The sequence below is a fragment of the Xiphophorus couchianus genome, chromosome 12 (genome assembly GCF_001444195.1).
Source record: "Xiphophorus couchianus chromosome 12, X_couchianus-1.0, whole genome shotgun sequence".
Classification (NCBI taxonomy): domain Eukaryota; kingdom Metazoa; phylum Chordata; class Actinopteri; order Cyprinodontiformes; family Poeciliidae; genus Xiphophorus; species Xiphophorus couchianus.
This window is the reverse complement of record NC_040239.1, coordinates 30,407,903-30,435,553: the sequence shown is the minus strand read 5'-3', so window position 1 is coordinate 30,435,553 and position 27,651 is coordinate 30,407,903. Positions and strand designations below refer to the sequence as shown.

At 40.2% G+C, this 27,651-nt stretch overlaps 2 protein-coding genes and 1 long non-coding RNA gene across 3 annotated transcripts in view; 1 reads left to right on the top strand and 2 right to left on the bottom strand.

Moving 5' to 3' along the window:
* The window catches only part of arhgap25 (Rho GTPase activating protein 25), a 19,650-nt gene extending 13,941 nt beyond the window's left edge, over nucleotides 1-5,709 (bottom strand). The window contains exon 1 of the mRNA XM_028032990.1: nucleotides 5,453-5,709. Within this exon, the coding sequence (XP_027888791.1) occupies nucleotides 5,453-5,516 (64 nt within the window). The 5' untranslated portion in view covers nucleotides 5,517-5,709. The remainder of the gene's footprint in view (nucleotides 1-5,452) is intronic.
* LOC114154165 (uncharacterized) lies at nucleotides 3,416-7,309 on the top strand. Its single transcript, XR_003597508.1, has 2 exons — nucleotides 3,416-5,531; nucleotides 5,709-7,309. It is a non-coding gene; the product is annotated as an uncharacterized LOC114154165 (long non-coding RNA).
* cds2 (CDP-diacylglycerol synthase (phosphatidate cytidylyltransferase) 2) lies at nucleotides 6,864-27,651 on the bottom strand. The gene is made up of 13 exons (XM_028032991.1): nucleotides 27,444-27,651; nucleotides 20,907-21,046; nucleotides 20,710-20,806; nucleotides 19,677-19,774; nucleotides 18,711-18,850; nucleotides 16,102-16,160; nucleotides 15,060-15,142; nucleotides 14,853-14,940; nucleotides 13,819-13,887; nucleotides 13,550-13,702; nucleotides 12,433-12,552; nucleotides 12,240-12,343; nucleotides 6,864-10,103 (listed from the first exon to the last, which is right to left on the bottom strand). Exons 1-13 carry the CDS (start codon nucleotides 27,513-27,515, stop codon nucleotides 9,971-9,973), a joined length of 1,356 nt encoding a protein of 451 aa, XP_027888792.1. The 5' UTR covers nucleotides 27,516-27,651; the 3' UTR covers nucleotides 6,864-9,970.

Genomic DNA, 27,651 nt, shown 5'->3' with positions numbered 1-27,651 from the left:
AATTACTGGAAACCAGTTTACAATATGGTTTACAGTTTAATCTGACAAACATGCAAGACGCTTTTTTTACGTTTTAAATCCACAATTATTTACAGATCCCTTGTTGACGTAAATCTTCCTTATTTCACTGAAATATTGTGTGCTTACTTTTTGGCTGAACAGATGAAAGAAAAATAATATAAAATTGTTTTGGCTATTATAATTAAAAGTAAAAGTAGAAAATAAATTCTGTGGCCCCCGCTATACTTTCAACTTGACATCAACAAACGTTTGGACCCGGCTGGTTTAAAGGGACAGTGGAGAAGAAGTGGGGGAATTGTACGTGCTAGAAGAAGACACGGTTGGTTGGAGACGGCCTGAATAACACCCAGGGTGGTGGGAGCGTGGAGATAACGGAGTCAGACTGAGCCAGTTTCCCTCAGTTCTTCTCAAAGCCACCGTGTCTTCTTCTTAAGCAAGATGACAAGAGGAGGAGAAGAAGAAGAAGAAGAAATAGGGCGGCTCAGGGGTAAACAGGAAGTTGTAACGTCCCTGCCGGAGGCTCGCTCTACGCTTTGAAGGTCTCCACCTACGAGCCTGAGAGCCTTTGGTCTGACTTGAACAGCGCTGGGACCAAACCATGACCCCACACACACCCTGGCTTCAAACTGGACCCGCTGTGTCACGGCGGCCTTGACATCATCACTTTGACCTCTAAGACAAACATGGGAGCCCATTAAAGGAGCAGCATTGTGTCACAAAATGCCATTTTATAGCACAATCAAGTGACTGTTAACTTTGGTTGTTAAAAAGAATTCAATATATATCAAATATGACTTAAAAGAAGTTAGACTTTTGTAATTTAATACTTTGAAATTGGGCCTCTGTCACTTTAAAAACTCCTGCCTTCAGGAAGTCATCACAACATGGCTCCTCTGTTTAGCCTGTAACAATGTCTTTACCGTCATCAGTGTATAAAGTTCATTTGAGCAGTTTGCTGATCTGGAGCTTTGAGGTGGACAGCGAATATGGATGCATGTAAACATGATTGTAAACACTTCACAATTGGGGGTAAATATCTTTTTGGAGTGAGAAAATACAGATTGTGCTGTTCATTTAGATTCCTATTTCTGTGTATTTAAACTTGGGTAGCACCAATATGAACATTTGGACTGATATCGATACACAACATAACTGATATATGCATAAATTGCAGATAAACGTTTCGCTGCCATTCGACACCTGGAAATAAATAAACACACCGCTGACTTCCACATGGCTTCGCTGCTTCAGTTAAACTACCCACAATCCTGTGCTGCATCGACATCCTTATCACATGACCAACCTCCTCCGCTTCCCCTTCAAAAACAAAAGGCAACAAGACGGGGAATAAATATTGGTTATTAATATCAGCCCAGCTTTATTTATCAGACCGACACCAACGTGTTCATTAATGACTAATATCGTTGTCATTGATACCGAGGTTAGTGCCAATACATCATCCATCCCTAATTTAAACTATCTGTGCTTTATGGAGGATCAAGCATTTCAGTATATGACTTTAATTTGCTGTTGCAGACAAAAAAAACAAAACACATCTGTTCTCAGTGTCTCAGCTGTTTTCTGTTTCCTAAACTTCTAAAGGTGTCCCGGCCTCTGGCTCTACTCAAACCACCTTATCTGTCTGTGGTAAGCACATATGGCAGGAGAAAGGAACACAGGACACTGAATGTTGCATTTCAAAAGCCGACGTTATCAGACTACTTCCTGTTTAGCAGATATCAGCTGCAGGAACTTCACCAAGCAAAAGTAATCCCACCCCTTCAACGGTTTCAGATTTTGACACTTTAACACATCGATGTATTTTATAGGGGTTAAATTACACAAAGCAACATGTACATAATGTAATGTTGAGAGAACAATATATGGTTTTCTGTTTTTTATTACAAATAAAAATGTAAAATGTTGGCATGAATAGCCACTATGAATAAAATGCTGCATTGAGCATATCGGAACCAGGTTGGTACGTAAATGCTCAATAGTTCATAATCTGTCTTAATGCAGATCATGAACTAACAGATATGTTTTAATACATATTATGAACTAATTGTAGGTCTGTACTTCGACCATATTAGCACATGAAAATATATTTTTTTTCTGCGCTGCGTGTGTAGAGTCTAGAACTTTCAGCCCAGAGCTGTTTATTGAGCTCTGTGCATCTTCCTCTAATCTTGACCCTTAGTAAATACATAAATAAGTAAAAGCCACAAAGTTGTGTTTTGAGCAGACCAGCCTGTTGTTGTGTTCTCTACTTGGCTTGTGGCAATCTGCAGACAGGACTTCCTTCCACTTTCTGTCAGCAGTAGGGTTTTCTGTTTGTTTTTGTATAATGCAGGAGGCAACTGTGTGGATTGCTCAGCTAGTAGCTTTTCCTTTCCACAAATTATCTTAACATTCCCTCTTCTATTCATTAATTATTCTTATTTAGATATATCAGCATGAATATAAGAGAAAAGCACACAAAATTTATTCGGTAAAGGGGTTTTAATACTTTTGGAAAACCCTGTAGCAAAAAACCCAATAATTTAAATCTGGGGTATGTAACTTATAAAAAATATGTTTTTTAAAAATATTTGTTAAAGCTGCCACTGTCATAACCAGTGATGGCATACATTAGTTACTTTGAAAAAGTAACTCAGTTAGATTACTGACTACTTGATTTGGAAAGTAACTAAGTTACATTAAAAGTAACTTTTTTAGTTACTTTCAGCAGCTGCTAACAACGCTGTGAATATTACATTGATCTTTGCCAATACTTAATTGTAAGCTATTTTATAATGTTAACATCAACAAAGTGTCTCCACTTATAAGGTTGAACTGAAGGGGAGATTTTTTAATGGTTACAGTACAAAAGAAAAACTGTTAGTAATTTGTGCATGTTTTTGTGTGTTCCACTATTGTCTGGAAAACTCTAAGAAAGATTTAAACAGCCCCTGCGCTGATCATATTAGTCTCCATGTTTCCAATGTTCTGGATACTTCGACGTAATTGACAGGTAATATATTAACTTGACATTAACAAACACACAGCAGGACGGATCATCCGGGAAATGATGGACAGGGAGAGCCTGACTAAAACTAACTGGAGGTCAGACACATTCTGGGGTTTCTGTCTGCTTATTTCCAAGCCCAAATGAGCAACTTTACGTTCAAAAACGAGCCCAAAAAGCTCAACTCGCGACTCATTAAATTTGCAAGCGACTTTTAAAAAAAAGAAGCTTATAATAATCAGACTTGGCGACAGAAACTCAAAATAGTTCCTGTTTTTCTACCAACAAAATGCGCAGTAACGCGTTACAAACTTTGTAAAGTTACAAAGTTACAAACTTTGTAACGCGTTACTGACATCACTGGTCATGACAGTGTAACATGAGACAAATAATCTGTGAAAGAAAACTGAGCTCCTCTAGCTCGGTCAGAAACAACCAATCAGACAGGAGGAGAGTCTTAGTGCTGTCAATCGTCCTCATGTACAGGCTGCTCACACTCCCTCTTTCTCTGTGTTACGCTACAGCTAGTTCCCAAACGGAGCCTGTCGTGAATTCTAAGGCCATTCAGCATGGCCGCTGAGGATGATGAATAAATGGTTTCCTGTAACATTCAGTTGTTTGTTTTCCATTAGCATATTTAGCAGTAGGTACGTGAATGAGAAATGCATTTCATTTAATCAAAAACAACCAATCAGAGCAAAGAGGAGGGTCTTAGCGCTGTCAATCACTGCTATGCTCATCCCATCTGGCTTGGTCTGTGCTAAGCTACAACTGGTACAACACAACATAGTGCTAAGGCTAGTTAGCATGACCAGTGATGACAGTGTATAACTGTTTTCCATTAACAGTAAGTTGTAACATTAGGACATTTAGCAGCAGGTGCTCTAGGTTGATTGATTGATTGATTGATTAGCTCTGATCGGTGCATTTCTTCAGACGATAACAGTAGCATTAGGAGGAGGAGGAGCTCGATTTTGTCTCAGATTATCTTGAACTGCTGTGCTGTCATGATATAACAGTTTATACGTTAAAAAAACGACTTTTTTTTATTTTTATTATAAACACTACGTAGTCTACACTACTTAGTCTACCTGCAAGTGGATGTTGCAAAATGTCAAAGTATTCACTGAATAGTTCCTGCAACGCTGAATGAAATCATCAGGAAATCCTGTGTCAGGTTTGCAACAGTCCCTCCCAAAGGTCTGAACTTGACCTCTCAGATCCGCATGAAGGGACGTTATGTAGCATGATTGTACAAATATGCTCAGACATACACACACACACAGGTTTTCATTTCTAACTGTATAAGGAAATGGTATGGACTTCCATTCATTTGTGCAACACCTAGACTTGCCACATACCCTAAACTCAACCTGTCATCCCAAAAACAATATTCCACTGTATCAACAGAAGGACTGGATGAAAGCATCCTTTGAACCTGTGTATGTAAGTGATTGCTAAGAGGTCCTAAAGAGGCAACATAAACAAGTGTCAGTAAGTACACACACACCACTCTAAGCTCATACATACAGGTAGGTAGAGCTACTTTTGCAGAAACTGCGCTCTTGCATCAGTTTCCTGCTGATAGCCTGCATTGGTGAACTTCTAAGTCAACAAATCAGACACCCGTCACAGTCTGATGAAAACAAGTTGACTGTCATGAGCATTTAAGAATCGTATTCCTCAATAAAGTGAAAGAGTTAAGACCACGACACGGTTGGCAGTGGAAGTTACTGGAAGTTAGACAAAGTGAACAGGAATGAGAGCAGCTACTTCCTTCCACTGTGCCAAACATCCAGTTGGGGCTGATTGTAAAACCCGATTAGCGAGAAGGCAGAAACGCCTCCGCTTCAGGACCTCCGCTTGTGTGGATGCTGCAACCGCCGTGTCGTGAGAGGAACTAAGGCAAGCTACCTCACTGAGTTCTCCCTGTGCAAACACAGCTCAGTGTGGTATCAGTGTCTCTGAAATATTCGCGCACACAGTTCTGCAAAAACACACAAACGTGGAAATGGTGAACCGCTTGCAAAAGCACTTTTAATAGTCCCACACGTCCAAAACAGAGAACGGTAGAAAATGGATAACAGTGATTTGCGTTGCAGGTAAGGCTCCAAAAGCAAATCTGGTTATCATCGGCGTACACAGCTCAACCACGGAAACAAACCCACATTGAGAACACTGGAGGCACACTCCGGCTGTCGTTTTTTTTTTATCTCTACCTCTCTCACACGCACAAGTCATATTTGTGTGACAAATCCCAAAAGCTTAAAGACAACAGAGAAGCAAGTAAAGAATAACCTTTCTTTGTTTTGTTTTTTTCGTGGCTAGATGACAGCATCTGCTCAACGTGCCCATAGTGTGTGTGAAACATGCAGAGGAAGCTTCGCATCCCGTCTGATAGAAGGCGACGCCGGCCAGCCTTACCTATCCGAGCCGTCTCGGTCTTGAAGGTGCTGAAGTCCCAGTTCCGAGGTAGTTTCAGAGACATTCTCCAACGGCACAGGTAAGGTGCTTAAGTTCCCACATGCACCTTTTTGCTAAAACACGCACACACACACACGCCACACACACTCGCTCTCACACGCACACATTAAAACACGCAAACTGATGATAATGCAGATCACACTTCCTGTTTCCTGTGTTAATTGCTCTGGGGTTTTTTCTTCTTCTTTTCCTCCAGGTAGAAGTTTGTAACTCATCCCTTCATGTCGCCTCCGTATCCATGTTAGTGCCTGTCTTCATGAAGCTGACCAAGTGGTGGAGAGAGAGGGGGGGGAAGTGGATTTGCAGTGCAGAGTCTTCAAGTGACTAATGTTCACCGGTGTCAAAAGAAGAAGAAGAAACCACCACCACCAGCAGCGTCTTCTTAAAGGAAATGGTTTTATGCCTCTTGTTATGACTGGTTCAGAGAGCATGTTGCCTCACCGCTCGGGCTGCAGGGGCACAAATCCATCCAGCTGCTGTCTCTACATACCCATTTCTCTAAAAGGTGAAAGTCTAGTCCGCCGCCGACAGAAAGGTCTCCATCGTCAAACAAAATGAGAACATTTTACAGAGGCTGGTGAGAGGAAATTGACCGAATAAGTTTCAAAATGGGGAAGATGACCACACAAAAAAAAGAGAAGGAAGAAGTCACAAGAGTACACCTCCTGTTGTCTTTAAATACATTTATTTTTTTTTCTCTGAACATAGCCAAAAACACAGTTCAGCGTTAAAGAATACCTCTAGATATTGTACAATTTACCAAACCATTGCACAGATAAAGAATAGATATACAGATTTCTTTATTTTTTTTGTTTTACAGATTCATAAGGTAATCTATGCACATAATAAAGTAAAATGTTTCACACAGGAGAGCCTGCACAGCACAATGGACAGACATGACTCCCTTACATTCCTCTGATAGACTCCTGGCAAAACACACTTGCACAACAGGTCAGTGGAGCCCTAAAGACCAACAAAAAGAAGACGTTTATCTAGTACACTAACTTTTTCATAAAAGGGCAGCGGATTGTTCTAAGCAGAAGTAACAAATGGCCAAATATCTCCATTTATGTACAGCCTTAAGGTCACAGTCAACAGGCTGAGCACAGGAGCTCTGGCTCCCTCTGGTGGCAGGTAAGTGGAAGGGCAGTGCTGAGCTGCTGAACCGAAAAATTGAGCTGTGTGAAAATGTAACTACTGCGGCGGCTTCGGCTGCGATACCAAGAGGAAGAAACTACGTAAATCATAAGCAACGAGCACCCGAGCTGAGGCACGACACCGAACAGGAGCCTAGCAACAGCAACCACGGCAACAGCGGAGAAACTCTTCAGCTACTTTTACACTTGTTCTCTTTTTTTTTTTTCGCACGTGGCGATAATGATTTTTTTTTTTTTTCTTGCCTGACTACAAAAACTACAAACAAAAAAACCACCAACATATATTTTAGAATTACAGCAGAGATAGAGAGTTAATAAATAAATATCTTGAGAAAGATGACGTCTCGAATGACGTCAATAAATAATCATCGGAATCAATTCAAACACCGGATAAAAGTGATGTCTGGGTTATATACCCGAAAAAACTAGAAGATGGTATATAAAATAAACATAAATACCAGGAACACATTTAAAAGAAGCCACTATGTACCATCATTTTCCTTTCCTGCTACACCAAATGTAGTTTATTATGTCTTGTTACAAATATTGGTTTTATTCCATCATACTAACAGAAGTCTTCTGGTTTTAGTTAGAAAGACTAAAGGGTCCTCTGAACCAAATCGTTAAAACACCATCAGTACAAAAAAAAAAATACTTGGATTGCTAATCAGATTTTATTTTAACTATGGTAACACATAATCTTACAAAATGTCAGTTTGAATAATTAGATGTCTTTAGAGAAGGATGGAAAAACAAACTGTGAAAACTACATTTCTTCTGAGTAATCTTTTAGTTCATGTTCTTCAAGATATTTTGGCAGAAAAAAAAACTGAAATAGATCAACAGAAACAGGAATATTTTGGTATGTTCTAGTGGAGCTGCACAATATATCGAATCACGTTAGTCATGTAATTTCACAAAACACTGCGTGGATGTAATATTTGGTACGGTATTGCATTTCTGTTACCAGGCATTGATGCTTCCCCATGGGAAAAAAGAAAACTTTGCTGCGTTTGATGCCCACACCTGATACAGATTTTAGTGAAAAAAATTCAAATGGATCGGAGACATTTCAATGTTTGAAAGGAAGCTGACAGTAAATGTGAGTTTCGATACTACAGTCCTGTTCAATAATACTTGGATTGCACGTTTTTGTAATGTCATGCTGCCTTAGATTCCTAATAGGAAAAAGGAAGAAAAAAAAACGGGGTGGCTACAAATTAGCATTCGGCAGATAATGTAGGGAAATAGTTAAAAATCGGCAAATATTGTCTTAACATGTCTAATGTTTTATACTTGAAGTTTTGCAAAATTCTGCTGCCAAATGATAGAAAAAAGTGGTATAGAAGTAATCAACATAGGAATGTCGCTACCAGAATAATGTCAAAAGCGAGAGAAAAAAAAAATAGAGAACATTAAATCGATACTTCCAAAATGGTCGCTGGGTTCGCCACAAGGTGCTTGTATAAGATGTAGAAGAGTGAACTACTTAAAACACCTATACGTAAACCCGAAGGGCAGTCGGCGTTGCGTGTGCTGTTGAATTAATGACAGGAAATATCTCTGCGTGCGAGTCTACAAATGTTTCTACCCTCCAAAAATCGGATCCTAGTTAAATGAATAAAAATAACCAAGGTGGAATATCAATAAAAGAGCTAAATTAATACAGATGTTTTAATAAATTCCAGACCGCACAAGAAAGCCAATAAATCTGTTGGCTATGGCAAGTATTGGCCTGACCAGCAGTGGATCGGACCTAACTCGGTACAGATGTGTCAGAGACGTTTCCAAAATGCTGAGCTCAGGGTAGAACAAATTATATCTAGGAAAGCATAAATAAATCCGCTGGAATATTGGCATTAGCTAAAGAAAAAAAAAACACATCAGTGAACACGTGTTGCCGTTTCTGTAGGGCATGCTAACCTATGCTAACCTAAACACCTGCTGGTGTGCCTATTAAAGTGTCCTTACATGCTACCTGTAAAGAAACCAAACACCACAGAGGCTTAAGCTTATGCTTTACTATCAAATCACACTTGGCATAAATAACACACAAAATGACTAATAAACCTAGAGGAATTAACACATACAGTATTGGCAAGGTGCAACGTTAGCAGATGTGCTGTAGCCCAACATGCTAACACGTTTACTGATGTTCAGTGTATGAACTTTGTGAGCAGAGCGTCTCTGCTGTGACGCTGCCAAGCGACACACAAGATCAGAAATGGCAGTGCAGGAATCATTGTGCCCCCCAATATTTTACTATCCCGACCGTCTTGGTGCCCAACAAGTGAAATAAAAAACAACCTTCAAACAGCAAGTCGGCTACACTAAAAACCAGTAGCTCTACCAGCACCCTTCCATGGTGTGAAGAGAAGGTGTCATTTGGACCCCACAAGCTTTTTACCCAGCGCGTTCCGGTACGGTGCCCCACGTGCGCTTTCACGAGGTTTGCTTGCTTGTATGTGTGTGTGTTGTTTCAGGAAATGACCGCCTTCCCCGTTGTCCGACCGTGACATCCGCCGCGCTCCTCTTGAGCGTCAAGCTAAGACCGCGGGACAGTTAAAAAAAAACGAATGAAAGCTAGCAAACAGGTGAGCGTGAGGTCGCTAGCCCACAGAGAGATTCGTTAGAAAGCAAGGTAGCTTTAGGAATTTACGCGACTGAAAGGTTTGGTTGGAATTCAGACGTCTACATGATGATGTGATGCTAATGATTTGGCCAAGCGTGAAAGGCTTGGAAATGGCTCAACTGAAGCAAAACGACATAACAAAAAGACACAAAAATGCACCCAACTGCCTGAATAAAACAGACATTAAGACACAATAGAACATCTGAAATATAAAAACCGTCTCTGTATAAATAGTAACAATCACAATCAAAAGAAAATGTAGCTAGACATGGGTGTGAGGGTGACGCTGCAGTAACATTACAGTGTGTTAACGGGGTTTAGAGCACTGCTTTACGTACGATAAAATATTAACACACGTGAGCCGATAATATCAAAAATTATTGTGTAAACAAGCAGAAATGTACGTCTGACCAACATTTAGTTTAACAGTGTTGATTTAAAAAAAATTAAAAATAAAAAACTAAATATAGCGGCTACATGGTGGACTTCAACCGCAGCTGAAAACACTGATGTCAGAATCGTGATCCACAGAGCAGTCAAGCACAGAAGCACAACGCTCCAACCCAAAATAAAATGGAATGGCCCAAAGCTGAATGTTTTTTTTTTCTTCTTTTTCTTGGTTTTCATTGATGTGTCCTCGCTCATAAATAAACACGGGTTCTCTGAGGGCTAAGCGGCCGCCTCGGCAGCTCGCAGCAAACCCTTCTCCGTCAGGTGAGCCTTCAGGGAGTTGAAGATGTAGAGCTGCTGGTCGGACCGCAGGGCCAGGAGCTGTTGGACCACCTTACTGGGGTTGGGGCCCCTGAGGGGAAACAGAACAGGGGTCAAATGTAAATATCCTGAAGAAAAAAAAAACAGAGGTGAGAGGCCTTTTCCTTACTGCAAAATGTCAAATATGAAGCAAAGATGAACGTGTGATGCTGAAATCAGACCGTTTTGACATTGACTGACCTCTGATCTACAAAGGTGTGTTACTGTCATTGTAGATGGAAATTGAATCCTTTTCTTCCCCAAATAAATCTGGAGATTAATCTAAGAAATTTTGTAGAAAAATGCTGACATTTCTGAGATTAATCTCAAAATTTATGAACTTTTTTTTAGCAAATTTCCAACTTTTCAAATTCAGAAATGTACCTTTTCTGGAAAATTTCTTAGATTTTTTTTTTTCGTGTGGAAATTTGCTCTTTTTTTCTTTCTGCAATGGTCCAGATACGTAGTCGTACTGGTCTGTGACCATATATTAAAAAAAAAAAGAAAATCCAATCAGTTGTATTTATCGGGCTTATACCGACATGTTAAAAAATTATTAATATCGTACGATGCCAATGTTAGTTCATTTTGACAAATTACTGTTTTATTTTTACGACAATTACATTTTCAAATTATAAAAAAACTTATTTTCTCATTTGTAGTCGTTATTGGAAACAACTAAATTCAGTGTCAGCAGATCAGAGCCACAGATCTAATATAAATATTGGCGGTGTGAGCATCGGGCAAAATAGAACCAACTCTGACCTTTCCATGCCATGTGTACAATTAAAGCCACAGTACTGCATTTATTTTACAAACTGAGAAAGACCAAATGAGTTATATTAAGCTGGTAACTTGGGCAGCTTGTCCAGTGTCTATATTTCAAAAAGAGAAAAACATAAAGTGCAACGTTTATCGCACAACAGACTCTGTTCTACGGTGGCCGACAGGTGCAAATGCGCAGCAAAAGAGAAAACATGCAAACAAAAAAAAACACGCGCACAAATTAAATGCGGCAAGCAAAAAGCGAACAAAATGCAGCAAACAAAAAAAGAAAACACCCCCGAATGAAATGCAGCAAACAAAAAGAGAGACGCAAACAAAAAAAGAAGACACCCCCGAATGAAATGCAGTAAACAAAAAAGAAAACACCCCCGAATGAAATGCAGCAAACAAAATGTGTTGAAAACGGAAGTGCTCCAGACCACTAGGGGGAGTCAAAGAAAATCGAGACCGAGCCCAGAACGGTATGACTGACACAAAGTCTATCACGCTACCCATAAATTATTCTGTTATTCTATAATATTATAAAAGACGGCGTATCTTTTTATAATATAAGTACGTATAGTATTTATACGTACTAAATATAGTTATATAGTACGTATAACTATATTTCTGAAAAGAAATATAGTTATACGTACCTTTACTTTCTTTCAAATTTCTTTCTCTGAATCTTGCATCTGGTCCCATAGAAATGAATACTATTTTCTTTGACTCCCCCTAGTGGTCTGGAGCACTTCCGTTTTCAACACTTTTTGTTTGCTGCATTTCATTCGGGGGTGTCTTCTTTTTTGTTTGCGTCTCTCTTTTTGCTTGCCGCATTTAATTTATGCGCGTGTTTTTTGTTTGTTTGCATGTTTTCTCTTTTGCTGCGCATTTGCACCTGTCGGCCACCGTACTGTTCGAACCGCTTCTCTCTGCTGTTTTGATTCGGAACCGCCATCTTTGTTTCTGGCTCCGCTGCAGGGTGACCAGTGGCGCCCTCTGCTGGATAGGGGACAAACTACAATACTAAACAAAAGTCTTGCAGCTAATTTGACTCTAATAAACCAATAAAAGACAGTTAAGTGTACGTGAATTAATTCAAGTAGATGCATCTGACTAAGCTTTAGGATGATGCTGCTGCTTTCCAGTCAGTTTTACCACATATAGAGAGAATCAAGGCGAGTTCAGACAGAAAAAAGGCACATCGCTAATAAACAGTGTTCATTAAAACAAACAAGTAAAATAAATGTATTACTCTTGTGGGGATATCCAAGATAAAATTCAACAGTAAACAAAAAAAGATGCTTGTGTCTGAATGTGACAGATTAAACTTTGACAGTGTTTTTAGAGTTCACAACTCTCAGGTGGTTTATCCGACCCTTTTTAAGGCCTGAAGGATCTACACAGGCATGTGAGAGTTTACCTGATGAAGCTGGCAATGTAGACATTGACAAATGTGGCCATTATGTACTGGCAGTCAAATCTGTCCATAATGCCTCCGTGACCCGGTATGGTGTTGGCAAAATCCTGAAAGGAGAGAAGACGAGCTTTCAATGTGCGCCGAATTTCAAACAGTGGTTTATTCAGATGGCGAGAGCCTCTTGAGGACGTTCTACCTTGATCTTAAATGCTCTCTTGAAGCCGCTGGCAAAGAAGCCGCCGAAGGGCCCCACAATGGAGGCGAAGGAGGAGAGAGCGATGCTGTGGATCTGGAACGGATACAGACGCACGGTGGTCTGTGGACACAAGAGGACAGGGTTGGAGGCAAACCGCCGCAGCCAGCGGGGAGCTAGTTCACAGAACCCAACATCTATTTAACATGGAGGGTCAAAGGTTGTCCTCCATTTTCTAGGATCTATGGAACTGTGTCCCATGTTATCTCTGTGGGCTGGTGTGGAAAGGTTCTGACTGTGTTACAGACATGAAATGCATTATGGATCTGAAACGGCTCCATGTCCGTTCAGAGTGAGGATGCTTTTAAATGTCACTGCTGTGGCGTTTCCCCTGAAAGCCCCCATGCCGTTTGCTTACGTCAGCAAAAAATGATGCCATTAAAATCGACAGTCTCAAAACACAAGAGCCACAAGAAACATTTATTTTTTCACTTCAACACCAACAAAAATGGCAATTTTATCTCCCATAATAAGGAGAAACAACAAGAAATGGAGAACAGGTGTCAGGTTGTTGCGGGTATCGCTGCACCACCTCATGCGTCCTGACAACAGACTGAATGTTCTCTTCAATGCCCTGTAACTGTCTCTGTATAAATTTGGGTGCTGTTGTCATTTATTACAGTTGTTATTCTCTTCCTTGTTATCTTTACAGTAGAACGCCATCATGCTTCATGTTTACCTCTGGGCTCCGTCCCCCTGGCTACGTTTCCCCCTCTTACGTCTTTGTTCACACCGGTAAAACTTTTATGCTCATTTTTGTCCTGATTTCCCAGATTATCAGCGCCTCTCCCCAGTCGGCCATGCTTGTTTACTCTGAACTCGTGTTTGGTCTCGAGAGGTTTTGCAAGATTTCCCACCTGACATCTGAATGTCGGTGAGTGAAATCGGTGGAGCGACCGAACCCGCTGTACCTGCAGTTTTGTTTTTTTAATCGCCAAGCATGGTGGAATCTCTTAGGTTTTGTAAATCTTGCCGTGTGAAGCAGGCATTAGCTGACTTACGAACGTTTCCTGGCTATTTTTGTAAGACTGTCGTTCCATTAGGGATAAGGTCATCATACCCATCCGGTGACAGACTCCAGGACTCCTGGCAGGTTGTAGTCCTGCAGCTGAAACAGCTCTGATGGCTCACAGTCCACCTGGAAACTGTTGGAGTCGTTGTTGAACTCCACAGGACAAACAAAGTAGCGGTATCCAGCCATGACGTACGAGAGCTGACGGGGGGCGGGGGGGAGGAAGACACTCTTCAGTTACAGTATATCATTTTTACAAGACTTCAGAAGTCCTAAAAGACTTTAGTTTTAAATTAGAGATTAAATGTACGTCTCACCATGATACCAAACACAATCGTGGCGAATAATCCACCAATAAATCCCTCCCATGTCTTCTTAGGCGACAGCTGCAGCAGACAAAATAAAACATTCTTACACTGTCACATCTAACTCAGCATACTTTATGTAACTCAATTTGTTTTTGACTGATGCTGATCCAAGACGAGGCCTGGCCCGATACAATTTGCTGGACGATAAATTGTCCCAGACGATATCGCAATAAACGATAATATGGTACAATAAGGTACGTAGATCGTTTCAAAGGTCAACAAACTTTAATTTTTAACTAACGTTTCACACTGGAACTTACGACGGCACATTAGGGCCATTGTAGATAGAAAAACATGGAGTTAATTTCTGCCAACAATCAAAACTTATTTTAGACTAATCCAGAAAATGTTTTGCTTGCAAAAGTTTAAAATTTTATAGGAAAAAATTAATAAAATTTTGGAATAATCTCAAACCTTTTCTAGAAATTTATGAGCTCCAAAAGTAAAACTTTTTTGACTGTTCAAAGTCAAACTTTTAGTTTTTCAGTTTTTATTCTTTGTACTCCGGTAGCCAAGCAACAACATTTTGTTGCCAAATTCACTGTCATATCTTTGTGCAGTGACAATAAAGTAAGTTTTAGTCTGAGATTAGTCTCAAAATTTCAGTTTTTTGGGGCAATTTACTTTTTTTTTCCTTTTATCTACAATGACCCCAACATGCCGTCATAGGAACCGGAGGACATTTTAAATATCTAAACCAAATAACCAAAACAACAAATAATAAATAATAACAAATAATAACACTAAAGTCTCTTCCAACAAAATTGTCCTTCAGAAAGCGGGACAGTGGAGACCAAATCACCAGACTGAAGACTTTTGTCATCCAGTCTGAATGGAGACCCAAGAAAAAAACCAATCATGCTAATGGAATATATCGAGCTCCTTTTAATTTATCATACAATTAATTGATTTATTGTGACAGGCCTACTAAATGCTCCCAGAAACGTCCAATAGATAAACAAATCTAAATGTTTTCATGCTACCTTAATGAGCGGCGTTCGGCCGAAGAAGAAACCAAACATGTAGGCCATGATGTCGTTGCAGATCACACAGGAAATGGGAACGATGAACCTATTCAGAGGGGAAAAAAAACCCTGAGATCTATCATCTGAATCACCGCAAAGAAAAATAAGACGAGCTAATTAGGGTTGAAGTCGATGAGTGGCACCGGCACGGACTTGACGGCTCACCAGATCATCCCCTCGAACAGGTTGTGGATGATGAGGTGGGACTGGGTCACTACGATCAGCAGAGTCACATGGGTCCAGCCAAACTGAGGACAGGACAAGAAGAAGCTCTGAAAAAACCAAACCAAACTGCAGCGCATAGGTGGAAATTTATTCATTTTTCTCTTCAAAGCAACGGGTCAGAATCATACAAGCTTGAATTTACACATAAATCTCTGCTAACATTAGCTGAAATGTAAATTAGCTAGCTGCACAGCCGTTTTACTGTCAGTTGTTGGCAGAGCGACCTGGCTGTTCGCTTATTACACCAAAACAGAAGAAATTTAAGGCAGAGAAACTTTCTAGTTTAAAATAACGTTGGCATAGCAACACCAACACATGCTCAGTTGTTGCTTTTCATCTCAGTACACAAATGATATTCTCCGGTTTTACATTTTAAATGTTGGGAATTTGGCATTTTTAAGGAATTTGTAACACAATTGAACATTTGGTTGTCCAGTTCCGCCTTAAAGGAAAAAAAATACAATCCCAACAGAAAGTTGTAATTATGAGTTTTAAAGTTATAATTACAAGTTGTGTGTGTGAGTGCCTGCTCAGTTTGAAATCGCAACTTCTATTTTTGTATTTACTACTTTAAAACTCAAAATTAACTTTAGAAGTCCTAATTATGACTTCTTGTAGTTATAACTTTAAAACTTACAATTCTGACTTTTGCTCTTGGAATTATGACCTTTATACTGGAAATTATGACCTTTGGACTCAAATTTATGAAAAATCCAAATGTAAAAATCCGACTTATTCCTTTTAGGGTAGAAATGATGACAAACTCAACACTTATGACACTCGATTCTCGTAATTACGACTTTAAAAGTCAAAATTTTGACTTGTTCTCGTAATTATGACTCTGACGCTGTGAATTTTGACTTAAAGCAGAAACTACGACATGAAAGACTAAAAATGGTGACTTTCAATCTCTGAATTATGATTTTATGAAACTCAAAAAATGATGATCAAGGGGGCAGGAAGAGCCGGGGCCAACACTCACCATGTAGAACTGAAGGCGGTAATGTTTCTTCACCAAGCTCAGCACGAACATGCAGAAACCTGCAGGAGCAGAGCAACACACGAGAAAAGATGAACACACGTAAAGGAGAAGGAGACTAAATTGTTCACAAATGAGGTCATCTGAGGTCAAACTAAATTTAGCTCGGCCCATTTCAGGCGCTAACGTTAGGGGCCCTCGGCCTTTTGTTTCCGTGTGCTGATGTGAGGAGAGGAAGCTGACAAGCAAAGATGGACGGGAGTTGCTCTCGCTGAAAATAGACTTAAGGAAGTACGAATGGAGTTTGAGATTTAAAAGTTTAAAAGGAAAACGGCGCCAGGAAATAGTTTTCACGGTCGTAGGAAACTTCAGCTCAGGTCGGAAAAAAAAAAAAAAAAAAGTTTGGGCGCTTCCTCCCGCCTCCCCACATCCTGTTTGGCGCCAGTCAGAAGCTGCAGCAGAGCTGAGTTAGTAACTGACGCTCTGCAGCTCAGGAAGTGGGACGTGAAGGTTTGCTCAGGGACGGAAACAACCCATCCAACGTTCACAGACGATGCAGGTCAGGGTTTAAAGAGCTGAGAACTCAGCTGCATTTAAAACCATGTCGGGGTGTGTCTCTACCAGCTTTGCATATACAGGCCAATTGGAATGAGAATGCCCATTAATATTGTTTTTGCAACAGGATCTGGACTTTGACTGGGCCATTCAAGCTACTACCTGTTACTACCTATTACTACTACCTGGTCATCTGCTAGGTTTGCTACCTGTGGCTTTGTGGCCCCTCACCTGTGGTTCTTACAAAGTTACAAATGGTTTTTGCTACTGGTACAAAGGCAAAAAGAAAGAGTGGCTTTTCTGTTTCTTCTGCATGTTTTTCATGCAATAGTCTCTCTACAACAGAAGACGACTGATGGTACAAGGCCTTTATTTGTGGGAAGGGTTCACTCTAGAAAGTAAAGGGTTCCCCCCGATGTAAAAGCTGTTCTAAAATCTGAAATTGAAACTATAACATTTTATATTGCATATTAGGGCTGCACAAAATTGGAAACGAAAAAAAAAAGAAATTCTTTTTCACCCTGTCATATATTTATCTATATGACAAACTCACATGTTCCAATTATGGTCTTTGTCTGTATTTGTGTGATATTTCTATTGTTAGTGCTTGAAAAAATATTACAAAATATTACGATGACGATATTTGTTTCACTATACGCCTGTTTTCGTTCTCGTCTCTTTAACATTTGCAGCAACGCCGTTAGTCCAGTGTGAGCATCTGCACGTTCATAGCCAAGAAATAATATGCTTCAAACACTGCTTTGTGCTAATCAGCTTCCACATATTTACATTGGAATCACAATATAGTCACCACATATTGTGCAGCCTTGTTGTGGTGGTCAAAGTGTGGCCCGAGGGCCTTTTGCAGCCCGTGGATTGATTTTGTGAGGCCCCCCGCCCCAGAGCACAAAAATTTAATAAATTAGGTCAAAACTTGGATTTTAATTAAAATCTGCTTACAAAAAATGTTAGAAGCAACAAAATGTAATAATCTTTACCAAACTTTCTGGTTTCTTCTATTGTCATGGTAACTAGAACCATATTTACTCATTGACTTATGCTACATAGCGCACTTTGGTGCAGCCAAATCTGCTTTTAATTGCTGTATAAAAGTTGACTGAATAAATCCTGTTTTTATTGCTGAGAGCAAATTAAATATTTTGTTCAGTTTTCTTCAAATCGAGTCCAAAATAAGAAGCAAAGCAGATGCATTTCATTCCCGTTCCCACTAAAAAGCATTTACCTCTTTTTTTTCTCTTTCTTTTCTAAAACAGAAATTACAAATGACAGAAAATATTTTCAAAAAGTGTCCCCCCACCCCAATCATCCGTTCTGGGATTTGTACGACAGACTGTTAGGGCCGGGTTACAAGAATTTCTGTTCAATTGTGAGAATATAGTCATAATATTTACAGTATAAAGACATCATCTTACAAGGAGAACATCTTGAAATTAGGAGAAAAAAAATTTTGTCATTGTTGGAGACAAGTCTTAATAATAGTAAAACTATATTCTCATACTATGTCAACACTTTTGTCATAAGACTTTGTTCTTGTAACATTGAGACTTTATTTTTGTAATAAATAAATAGAAAATTGCACCCTGGCCCTAATAGTAGACCTGAAATAAATTCAAAGTCCAAATAAATACAAGCTGTAAAATACGCTTGTCAAACAAGATGGCCGCCCTGGGCTCATTGACATCACTCTGAACTATGGAAACCCACAGAGGGAATTGGTGAAAAAAAAAAATCCAGATTTAAAAAAAAACAACACAATTAATCTTCAAGAATCAAAACTTTGATTAATCGATAAAATCGATGTATCGCCCAGCCCTACTTCGTAGAGAAGAAAATCGTCAAAACTAACAGTATTAGTTCAAGACATGTTATATCAAATAGTTCTTTGGTGAATTTGAATGATGTTGTTTTCACTACTTGATTTTATTTCCAGCAGCATCACTGTGAAGCTGAGTTATTTTCCCCCATAAAATGGTTCAGAAAAATGTTAACTGCTGTCCTGGGAAAAAAAACGAAAAATCTTTCCGCTCCGGCCGTACCTGTGAGGTAGAGCGCGAAGGAGATGAAGCGGTGGTATTTGCTGAGGATGCGAAGAGGCTCCTCTCTCTGCACCAGCGTGAAGAAGTAATCGGTCACGGTCTCGCCGTAGAAGAAGTAGTTCACGCACAGCAGGAAGTACCTGCAGGGCACGGGGTGGCGGTTAAACACGGACCAATCAGAGGTCGCCACGCCTGGAGAAAACCTGGACGGCTTACATACGCGTGTTCTGCAACAGACTTTGGTTTTCCAGCAGGTTTTTTTCAGGCTTGTGGCATAAAAACTGCTACAGCGCCTCCTACTGCTGCTAATACTCAAAACTGCTATCAGTTACGGATTTACAAAAATATGTCTTTTCAATATTTATTAGAACTGTCACTATGTCGAGACAGATAATTGGTAAAAAAAAAAAAAAGACAACCAATCAGAGCCAAGAGGCGGGTCTTAGCGATGTCAATCAATCTCGGTTAGCCGCTGATGCAACCGACCGTTACAGGACAACCGTTTATACACCTTCATCGCTGGCTATGCTAACTAGCCTTAGCATTAGTGGAAGGCTACGATTTGGTGAAACAGCTGTTGCTTAGATAAGAGCAAGCTGGAGGGGGTGAGCACGAGAGTGATTGACAGCGCCAAGACCCTCCTCCTGGCTCTGATTGGTTGTTTCTGCGTGGCATAATTCTGCACTATGTACTGGGAGAATGCAGATTTTTCCCCCAAATTGTTTGTCTTATACTGTCATGACATATTGATAATTGTAACAAAAATGTAGAAAAAACATATAAAAAAAAAAATAAAAGTCACATACTGCAGCTTTAAGGAACAATCTAAAATGTGAACAAACTACAAGAGGCCAGAAAACAAACCTCAGGACATCTGCAACGTAAAAAATGTGGACAATATAATGAGAAACAAACCAAGACGGCTTATTTTATTAGATGTTCATATTTTAGTGATGCAGGCCTCACCAGCTCAGCGTCCGGAACCAGGGCAGGTCGTAGGAGTGGTACACGTTGTACCCGATCGTGATGATTTCATGGAAACACTTGATCTGAACGCAGAGGACCTGAACAGAGAGAGAGAGAGAGAAACCGTCGCATTAAAAACTGACATCTAAAGGTTTATATTGGGAGGAGTCAGACAGGCTTTAAAAGGTTTACATTACATCATGAGAATGGGGAAAAAAAGAAACATTCAAACAAGAGCAGAACAAGTCCACTTCTCAGCATAATATTTATTTCTGCCACAAGCTCTGTTGCATTGTAAGGTTTGCATCAAGTTTAAACAAAAAAAGAAAAAAAGAACGCAATAAAATCATAAAAATGCAACAAAATGTAATCGGAGGAAAGCGAAACATAGATGGAGAGGCCAGGATGAAACATGAAGAGGGATTTTAGTTGCTATGCGGAAAGCTTAGCAGGAGCTTCTTAAAGAGACAGAGGCCCGTTTTTAAGGCGTCAAATTGCAAAGTCAAACGACGATTGAGAACGTCACAAAGTGTGAGCTTTTAATGTTGAGGAGCCATAGAGCAAGATTACATCAACAGTATTTCAGATATTAAAAAACAAACTAATCAATAATTATTGTTATCAACAGATATGTAACAATTATGTCGTGATACGTTTTCCAGCCATATCGTCTAGTCCAAGTATCCTCCTGTTCCTGTGACTTCAGCAGTTTGTAATGCGATGCCCAAACCATGTTGAGGGTTTTATCAGATTTTGAGTATCTTCACGCTGCCTGGAGAAAACCAACTCATTTATTCTGTGTGGTGCAGCTGGTTAGTGCTCTAAACAAATTCACACGTTTGCATGTCAATGGGTGAGGTGCCCCGGGTCAGGGGCTTTTCTGAATGGTTTCATATTTCCTAACTTCAGCAGGTGGGACTACCAGGCCTCTGTTCTGCTGCTCTAAGCGAAGGCTGAGCACGTCTAAGACGGTTTGATGTGCGGTTTCTAACTTCTGATGCGTGAAAACTCGAGAGGTTTCGTTGGTACTCACAATCATCATGAGGACCATGGGGCCCAGGTAGATGATGAAGAAGAAGAAGGAGATCATGGCTAGTGTTAGGATGCCTCGTACCCACCAGTTCTTCCATCTACGGGGGAAAAACAAACAAGCAAAAAATAAGGTTTCAGCTTCCAAAAGCGCATCCAGAACAACACGGAGAACTAAATGTGTCCGACTCTGAGGGTGACCTTGAGGAGAGTCCAGACAGGGCCTTGTTGAGAACCTCGGGGGTGTCATCAGGAGGGACCGGCACCTCGGGGACTCCCGAGTCCACCTTGGACTCGTCGGAGACGCCCTCTTTGTCTGCTTTCAGCTCGCTGTCTGAGCCCTTTGAACACCAACACGCACACCCACACCCACACACAAACACACACACAGGAGAAATAAAACAGGCGTGAAGGTCATCAATGTTGACCTTTTTGGATTCAGAAAACCTGGACTGTGAACAGCATCTGTAGAATATATATTTATACATAGGCAAGTCATAATAACTTTTGCTGGGCGATTGTCGCAGAAATTATTGCAATAAACAATAATATTGTCATTTTGAAACTATTTTCAATTAATATAATTGTAATGACATATAGATGTATGTACAGCCTCTCAAAAATAAAAACTAAATTTTAAAGAACATTTAACATTGAAACTGGAAAACATTTGACATAACCCAAAACAAACAAACAAAACAACTATAGTTGAAATTGATTATGAAGCCTCTGTGACCAAAATTGCGTTTCAAAACATAATAATAGTTCAGCTTATGAAAAGTGGCAGGTTGTGCAGCTACTGTGTGCAGTTTAGAGATATGAATCACACTTGTTCGTGTGACTGATGTCCTAAAGAATCGCATTACAAATGACAATGTTTTTCAAAAGCAATATTTATGTTTATGGGGTTATGATTGCTGACTCATGCGGTCGATACAGTCGTCTAGTAAAGGAGTAATAAATAGTTCTTATCGTCACTTTAGACTGTTATCAGAATAGTACAAAAAAATATTGTGACAAAACTTTAACTTCATAGCTCCCAATCCTAGAAACTCTTAGCTTAAAGATGTTTCATTGGTTTATTTGGAAGAGTCCACCAAGCGACCGCAGCAGGTTATTTATTACAAAACAACTATAGTACACAGTATGAAAATAGTATGTTCTAGCAAAAACAGGTGACTAACTAGGATGCTACACATTAACAGTAGATGATGTACTATTTAAAATAAAAGCACACACTTCCAATTTTTTAGACCAATATCTGTTGCTTTTCTAGACTACAAAGGTTCCAGTTAGCATGCTAGCTCTAGAACTGTGAAAAGTCAGCCATGTGACGCAGGACAGGAAAGTGTGGACATTCAGGTAAAATGTTTTCATTGCTGACCAACCAAAAAGTCTCACACATGGAAAGAAGCCGACTCCATGGAGCTAAAAGCAGGCCTGGTATTATCAGTGAGTCTGTGTCTGATGTTTGCGCTCCAGTTACTGGCCTGCTGGGGATTATGCTACTGGCAACAATGTCCCATTAATCACCTTTTCTCCTTTTTTGGCGTATAATTGGACGAGAGGCAGGTGACGGCCCTGGACAGGTTACCATCACAGAGCGACGCACAGACGTACAAGACCGACAGCCGTGCACATAAAACCAACTAACCCCGTTCTGCCTGTCGTCTTAATTTCTGCTACTGAAAAGAATGGGCCTTATTGTGAAAGTTTTAATTCGACAAACCAGTCAAATAATTTACACAAAGGATAAAAAAAAGAAGTGAAGAAAAGACTGGAACTGGGCTGTTGTGTTCAGAGAACTACAACTTTCCATGATGAATCTCATAACTTTCTACATCAGATCTCAAATATTATATATTGATAAAGTTAAAAGCTAGCTAAAGAGAAGCTAATATGCAGTACTATGATAGGCCACAAGTTCGGGCAAAAACGCTTAAAGACATATGGAGCACGCGTTACCGTATATACGCTGTTTATTTTGAGACGAAAGCGAGAAGAAAGTGTTTTGTTCAGATTGAAATCTACTTTAACAAATGATGACATGGGATTGAGCTGCTGGGTGGGATTGTCAATCAGCTTCATCAACTCAGAGGAAGCACTAAAATTAGCCGAGCAGACCATCAGGGCAGCGCCGCGCGTGGGAAGTGAAGCGCTGACAGAGAATCTCCCTCCATATTGTTGAGCTGTCAAAGCCATATGCTGATTGGACGGGGCCTTAATGAAAACACACAGACGGTGTCACTCCAAGGTTAATAAATATGAATTATGAATGTCCATACACCCAGAGGGAACCCCTGCATCTAAATGTTACGGGATTTGTTTTTCTAGTAATGGAAATTTATGTCAGTTTAAGGAAAATACGTATCAAAACAACATTATGCAATGTGCCGCACAGCACACGCACACACACACACACACACACACACACACACACACACATATACACAGTCGCTAAACCCTTTTCCATGTGCTGGTTTCTATGGAGACAATATCTGCTATTCAGGAGGCTGGAGTTAAAAATAGGAACCCATTTCAATTTATACTCTCCTCCCCTTTCATGTTGTCTTCCAAACCAGCAGCAAGTCTCTCTTCTTTCTTTCCCACTGACCAATCCATTAGCAAACGCTGCCTCCTCAAACCATGAACGCCTCCTTCTCAAATCAATCTGGAAACCAACTAACAGGCTCACACTTGACAAGCTTTAATTGAAATACTAATTATTCGATTTCTTTTATAACTTTAAACCCTCTCATTTTATGGTGAAATTTGGCAAGAGAAAAATAAAACGAACCACCACCGAGGGTTTCTTCATATGTTTGGTCAACGTCCTTCAGCGCAAATTTTTAATTACAGAGTCCACCGCTGCTGCCGGAGCACAATGCATGCTGGGTGACGATGATTAGGCATTTCAGGCAAGTTAAATTAGTGCGCTATCAGTGGTAAATATACTGTTTCACTCCCCCGTGAGAAGCTTCCTGAAGACCCACGGCTGTGTGCTCAGTGTGACGCTCAGCCTCAACGCAACAGAGAATTTAATTCAATGTAACCATCAACTCCAGACTTCACGTTAAACGAGACTCTGAAATAATGCATTTATAATATAGATCAAAGTGAACAATCATTAAACGTTTACTGTTCTCCACCCTCAAAAATGAAATGTGCAAATTTTGCAAAGACCTTCAACCAAAGTAAGATTACAAGGGTTCCAGTAAAAAAAAAATAAAAATCAAACAAACCTGAAAGACAAACACTTAGCACATCTAAGGGGAGACAACTTTCACATGTCTTCAACTTTTACACATTTTGTCACTTTACATATCATGCAGAGTTTCAGCCAGGAAACCTGCTAAGTGTAGTGGTAGGGGCGCTACGGCAGTCCACCAGCAGCCTGCCATGTTTTTGAATTAAAAAAATAATAATATTTACAGTTGACAGAAAATTTTCAAATATCATCAGGTAATTATGTGGTATTGGAAGACATTATTAACAATACCTAAACACCAAATATAAAGTCTTAAAGAATAAGGCGAGCATTAAAAAACAAACCTAAAGTAAATAAACAAGCAACGCTTAGCCTGGCAGGGGGAAGTAAAGCCTGGTGGCCCGCCAGGCTTATATTACACTTTGGGAAACCCTGTCCAAGACAAAGTAACATAATAATTTAAATGAAAGAAAATAAAACACTGCTTTAAAAGCATTTTTAAAATAAAATGAGCTGCAGAGCTCAAATTTTAGTCAGGCGCTGCGTTGTCTGGCCTGACTATATGTCATGCTAGATACGGACGTGTGGCAAGATGGAGGACCTGTTGAAAGACATCATGTTTGCGCTCACCACATGTGATCTGGTTAAACTAACACTGCAGCGCCTACAGTGGAACGGCTTAGAACAAATAGAAAAACAAAACAACAAAATTGCCTTTGTCAAAAAGGTCTAGTCAAAGTCAAAAGCGGAATTTCAATTGAGAACATGTGGCAAGATAATAATAAAAAAAAAACATGTAGTTCTAAAAGCAGCAGCAGTTAGAAACTGGGGCTGCAAGTAATGATTATTTTAGTAAATTGATTATTTTATCAATTACTCTGATGATTAATTGTATTAAATTGGTGAATTCTGCAGATTTTTCATTTAACCACTTCAGGCTTTTTTATATCACCACTTAAAAATACATTAAAAGATAAAACATTTTAGCACCTAAAATGCATTTGACAGCTTTTTTAGTGACACTTCATCAACGTAACAAAGGATGCATCTGCTAAAAAAAAAACACTAAAAGCTCAGCTCTGTCTGCTGGACTAAACATCAATACAGTGTTGAGCTGATTTGGTGATTGATTTTTTTGGATTAACCAATCAGAAATCGGATAGCAAAAGGTACTTAACAGGAGATTTTATTTTCAGAATTTGAACCAGGTGAAGCTAAAACTAGGAGTGTTTAGCAGAACATATTTACAGAAAAAAAGTTATTTTTTATGCTAAATGCAAAATGTATAGATTTTTTGTACAGTTTTGGTTTAATTACTGCTCTGAATGTGTGGTTTTTTTCAGCAAAGGGCCTTTTGTTGAGTCTGTACGCTCCAATTAATGATCGATTAATAATTATGACTATTTTAATTATCGATTCGTCGCAATTAATCGCTTCAATCCCAGTTGGAATACAGATACGGTTGCATAATATGTACGGGACAATTTGGAAGCTGATTTTCCAACTTGCAACATGAACCCAAATTAACTTCCTTCCCCGAGGGTCTGGCAGCTGACGCCACATTAATCCTGCTTGTGGCGTTTTCGACCTTCATCAACAATATGAGAGACGGTCTTGGAGCAAAGCCTGGTCTCAAGGAGGGCAGCAAGGAAGCCACTTCTCTCCAGGAAAAACATCAGGGACAGACTGATATTCTGCAAAAGGTACAGGGAGTGGACTCCTGAGGACTGGGGTAAAGTCATTTTCTCTGATGAATCCCCTTTCCGATTGTTTGGGACATCTGGAAAACAGCTTATTCGGAGAAGACGAGGTGAGCGCTACCACCAGCCTTGTCTCATGCCAACTGTAAAGCATCCTGAAACCATTCATGTGTGGGGTTGCTTCTCAGCCAAGGGAGTCGGCTCTCTCACAGTCTTACCTAAAAACACAGCCATGAATAAAGAATGGTACCAGAATGTCCTCCGAGAGCAACTTCTCCCAACCGTCCAAGAGCAGTTTGGTGATGAACAATGCCTTTTCCAGCATGATGGAGCACCTTGCCATAAAGCAAAGGTGATATCTAACTGGCTCAGGGAACAAAACATAGAGATTTTGGGTCCATGGCCTGGAAACTCCCCTGATCTTAATCCCATTGAAAACTCGTGGTCAATCATCAAGAGACGGGTGGACAAACAAAAACCTAGGAATTCTGACAAAATGCAAGCATTGATTGTGCAAGAATGGACTGCTATCAGTCAGGATTTGGTCCAGAAATTGATTGAGCGCATGCCAGGGAGAATTGCAGAGGTCCTGAAGAAGAGGGGTCAACACTGCAAATATTGACTTGCTGCATCAACTCATTCTAACTGTCATTAAAAGCTTTTGTTACTCATAATATGATTGCAATTGTATTTCTGTATGTGACGACAACATCTGACATACACACATGAAAACCAGAGGGCAGCAGATCATGTGAAAATATAATATTTGTGTCATTCTCAATACTTTTGGCCATGACTGTAGATCAGTTCTCCAGAGCCTTAATGACCTAATTATTCTATTCAGGTGTGGTGCAGCAGAGGCTCATCTAAAAGTTGCAGGACTGCGGCCCTCAAGGCCTGGAGTTTGAGATTTAGACAATATAAAAACAAATATATGGAAACTTTTTTTATTATTATTATTGTTGTTTATTTTGTTTCTAGAACTAGTTTTAACTAAAACCAAGACGCGCGTTTTCCAGGTATTTCTACTTTGCAGTACCGAGTTTAGACAGAGTTAGAAGCAGAGAAGAAGAAGACAGGAAACCAAGTTGATTAAACTGGGCGGGGCCGCTTAGATGCTCTGTGTGATCACGCGCCCCTAAACGGATCCATACCGCCGTCACTCCGGCGCCACGCCCCTTTATTGACTCGGATTAGGCATTAAGACACAGTCATCAGAGTGGACAGTGTGAACACAAAACGTCATATCTCTCTAATGGAAGCGAAGCGTGAATTGCATCGTGCTCTGCAGCACTATGATGAAGGGTGTTCTGGAGAAGTCCCACCAGTCAGGCTCAGGCTAATGTTTCTCCAGGCACTAACCGTCTCACCAATCACTTTATTTTAAGCTGTTTCTCCTGGCCAAGCTCAGTATCGAACCAAAAACAAAAGCTGGCTCCATGATTAATAAAGCCGTCATGACATTCAAAGATGTTTTTTCTGTGCTTTAGAGTAAAGCATGGGTTACAAAAACGCCTCATTTTGCTTAACAATTGAATGTTTTGATTTTCGGCTACGCGCGTTTGCTTCTTTTTCCGAGAAGCGTTCACTCAGACAAACAGGGGCATCGGCTAGGAGAGAGAACAATTTGTCAAAACTGGTCATTTATATTTTTGTGCCTCTCTGTGGTGTCGAGTCGTCAAGGGAACAATGAGGATCATTTTCAAAGAGCTCTGCTCTGTAAATGAGATGAAACCAGATGAGCTCGTGAGGCTTGTTTCCAGCCACAGGATAACATCACCCCGCTAAGCGGCTACAGGGTGTTAGCATCCGAGCCCAGGCTAGCGTTACCTTGTCCTCTGATGGCTGCTGCTCTAACGGAGGCTCGCTGTCTTTGGCTCCTCGATGCCGCAGCTCTGCCATCTTAGCGGGTGGGAGCCTGACGCTGACGGCCAAGGTCCGGAGCTTCCGGCAGCAGACTATTTGTTGGATAAACTTCTGTTAAGGTCTAAGCTAAATGTTACACGGCAACACTTTCCCCCCCCCTATTCTCAAAGCG

What these genes read in the sequence shown, in the direction of transcription:
- cds2 (XM_028032991.1), bottom strand. Translation starts at nt 27,515, where the DNA reads ATGGCAGAGCTGCGGCATCGAGGAGCCAAAGACAGCGAGCCTCCGTTA. An exon ending in CGATTGTGTTTGGTATCATG is followed by an intron (nt 13,703 to 13,818) that starts GTGAGACGTACA and finishes GCCCCCCGTCAG; the next exon opens with CTCTCGTACGTCATGGCTGG. An exon ending in TACATTGCCAGCTTCATCAG is followed by an intron (nt 10,104 to 12,239) that starts GTAAACTCTCAC and finishes GTTTCCCCTCAG; the next exon opens with GGGCCCCAACCCCAGTAAGG.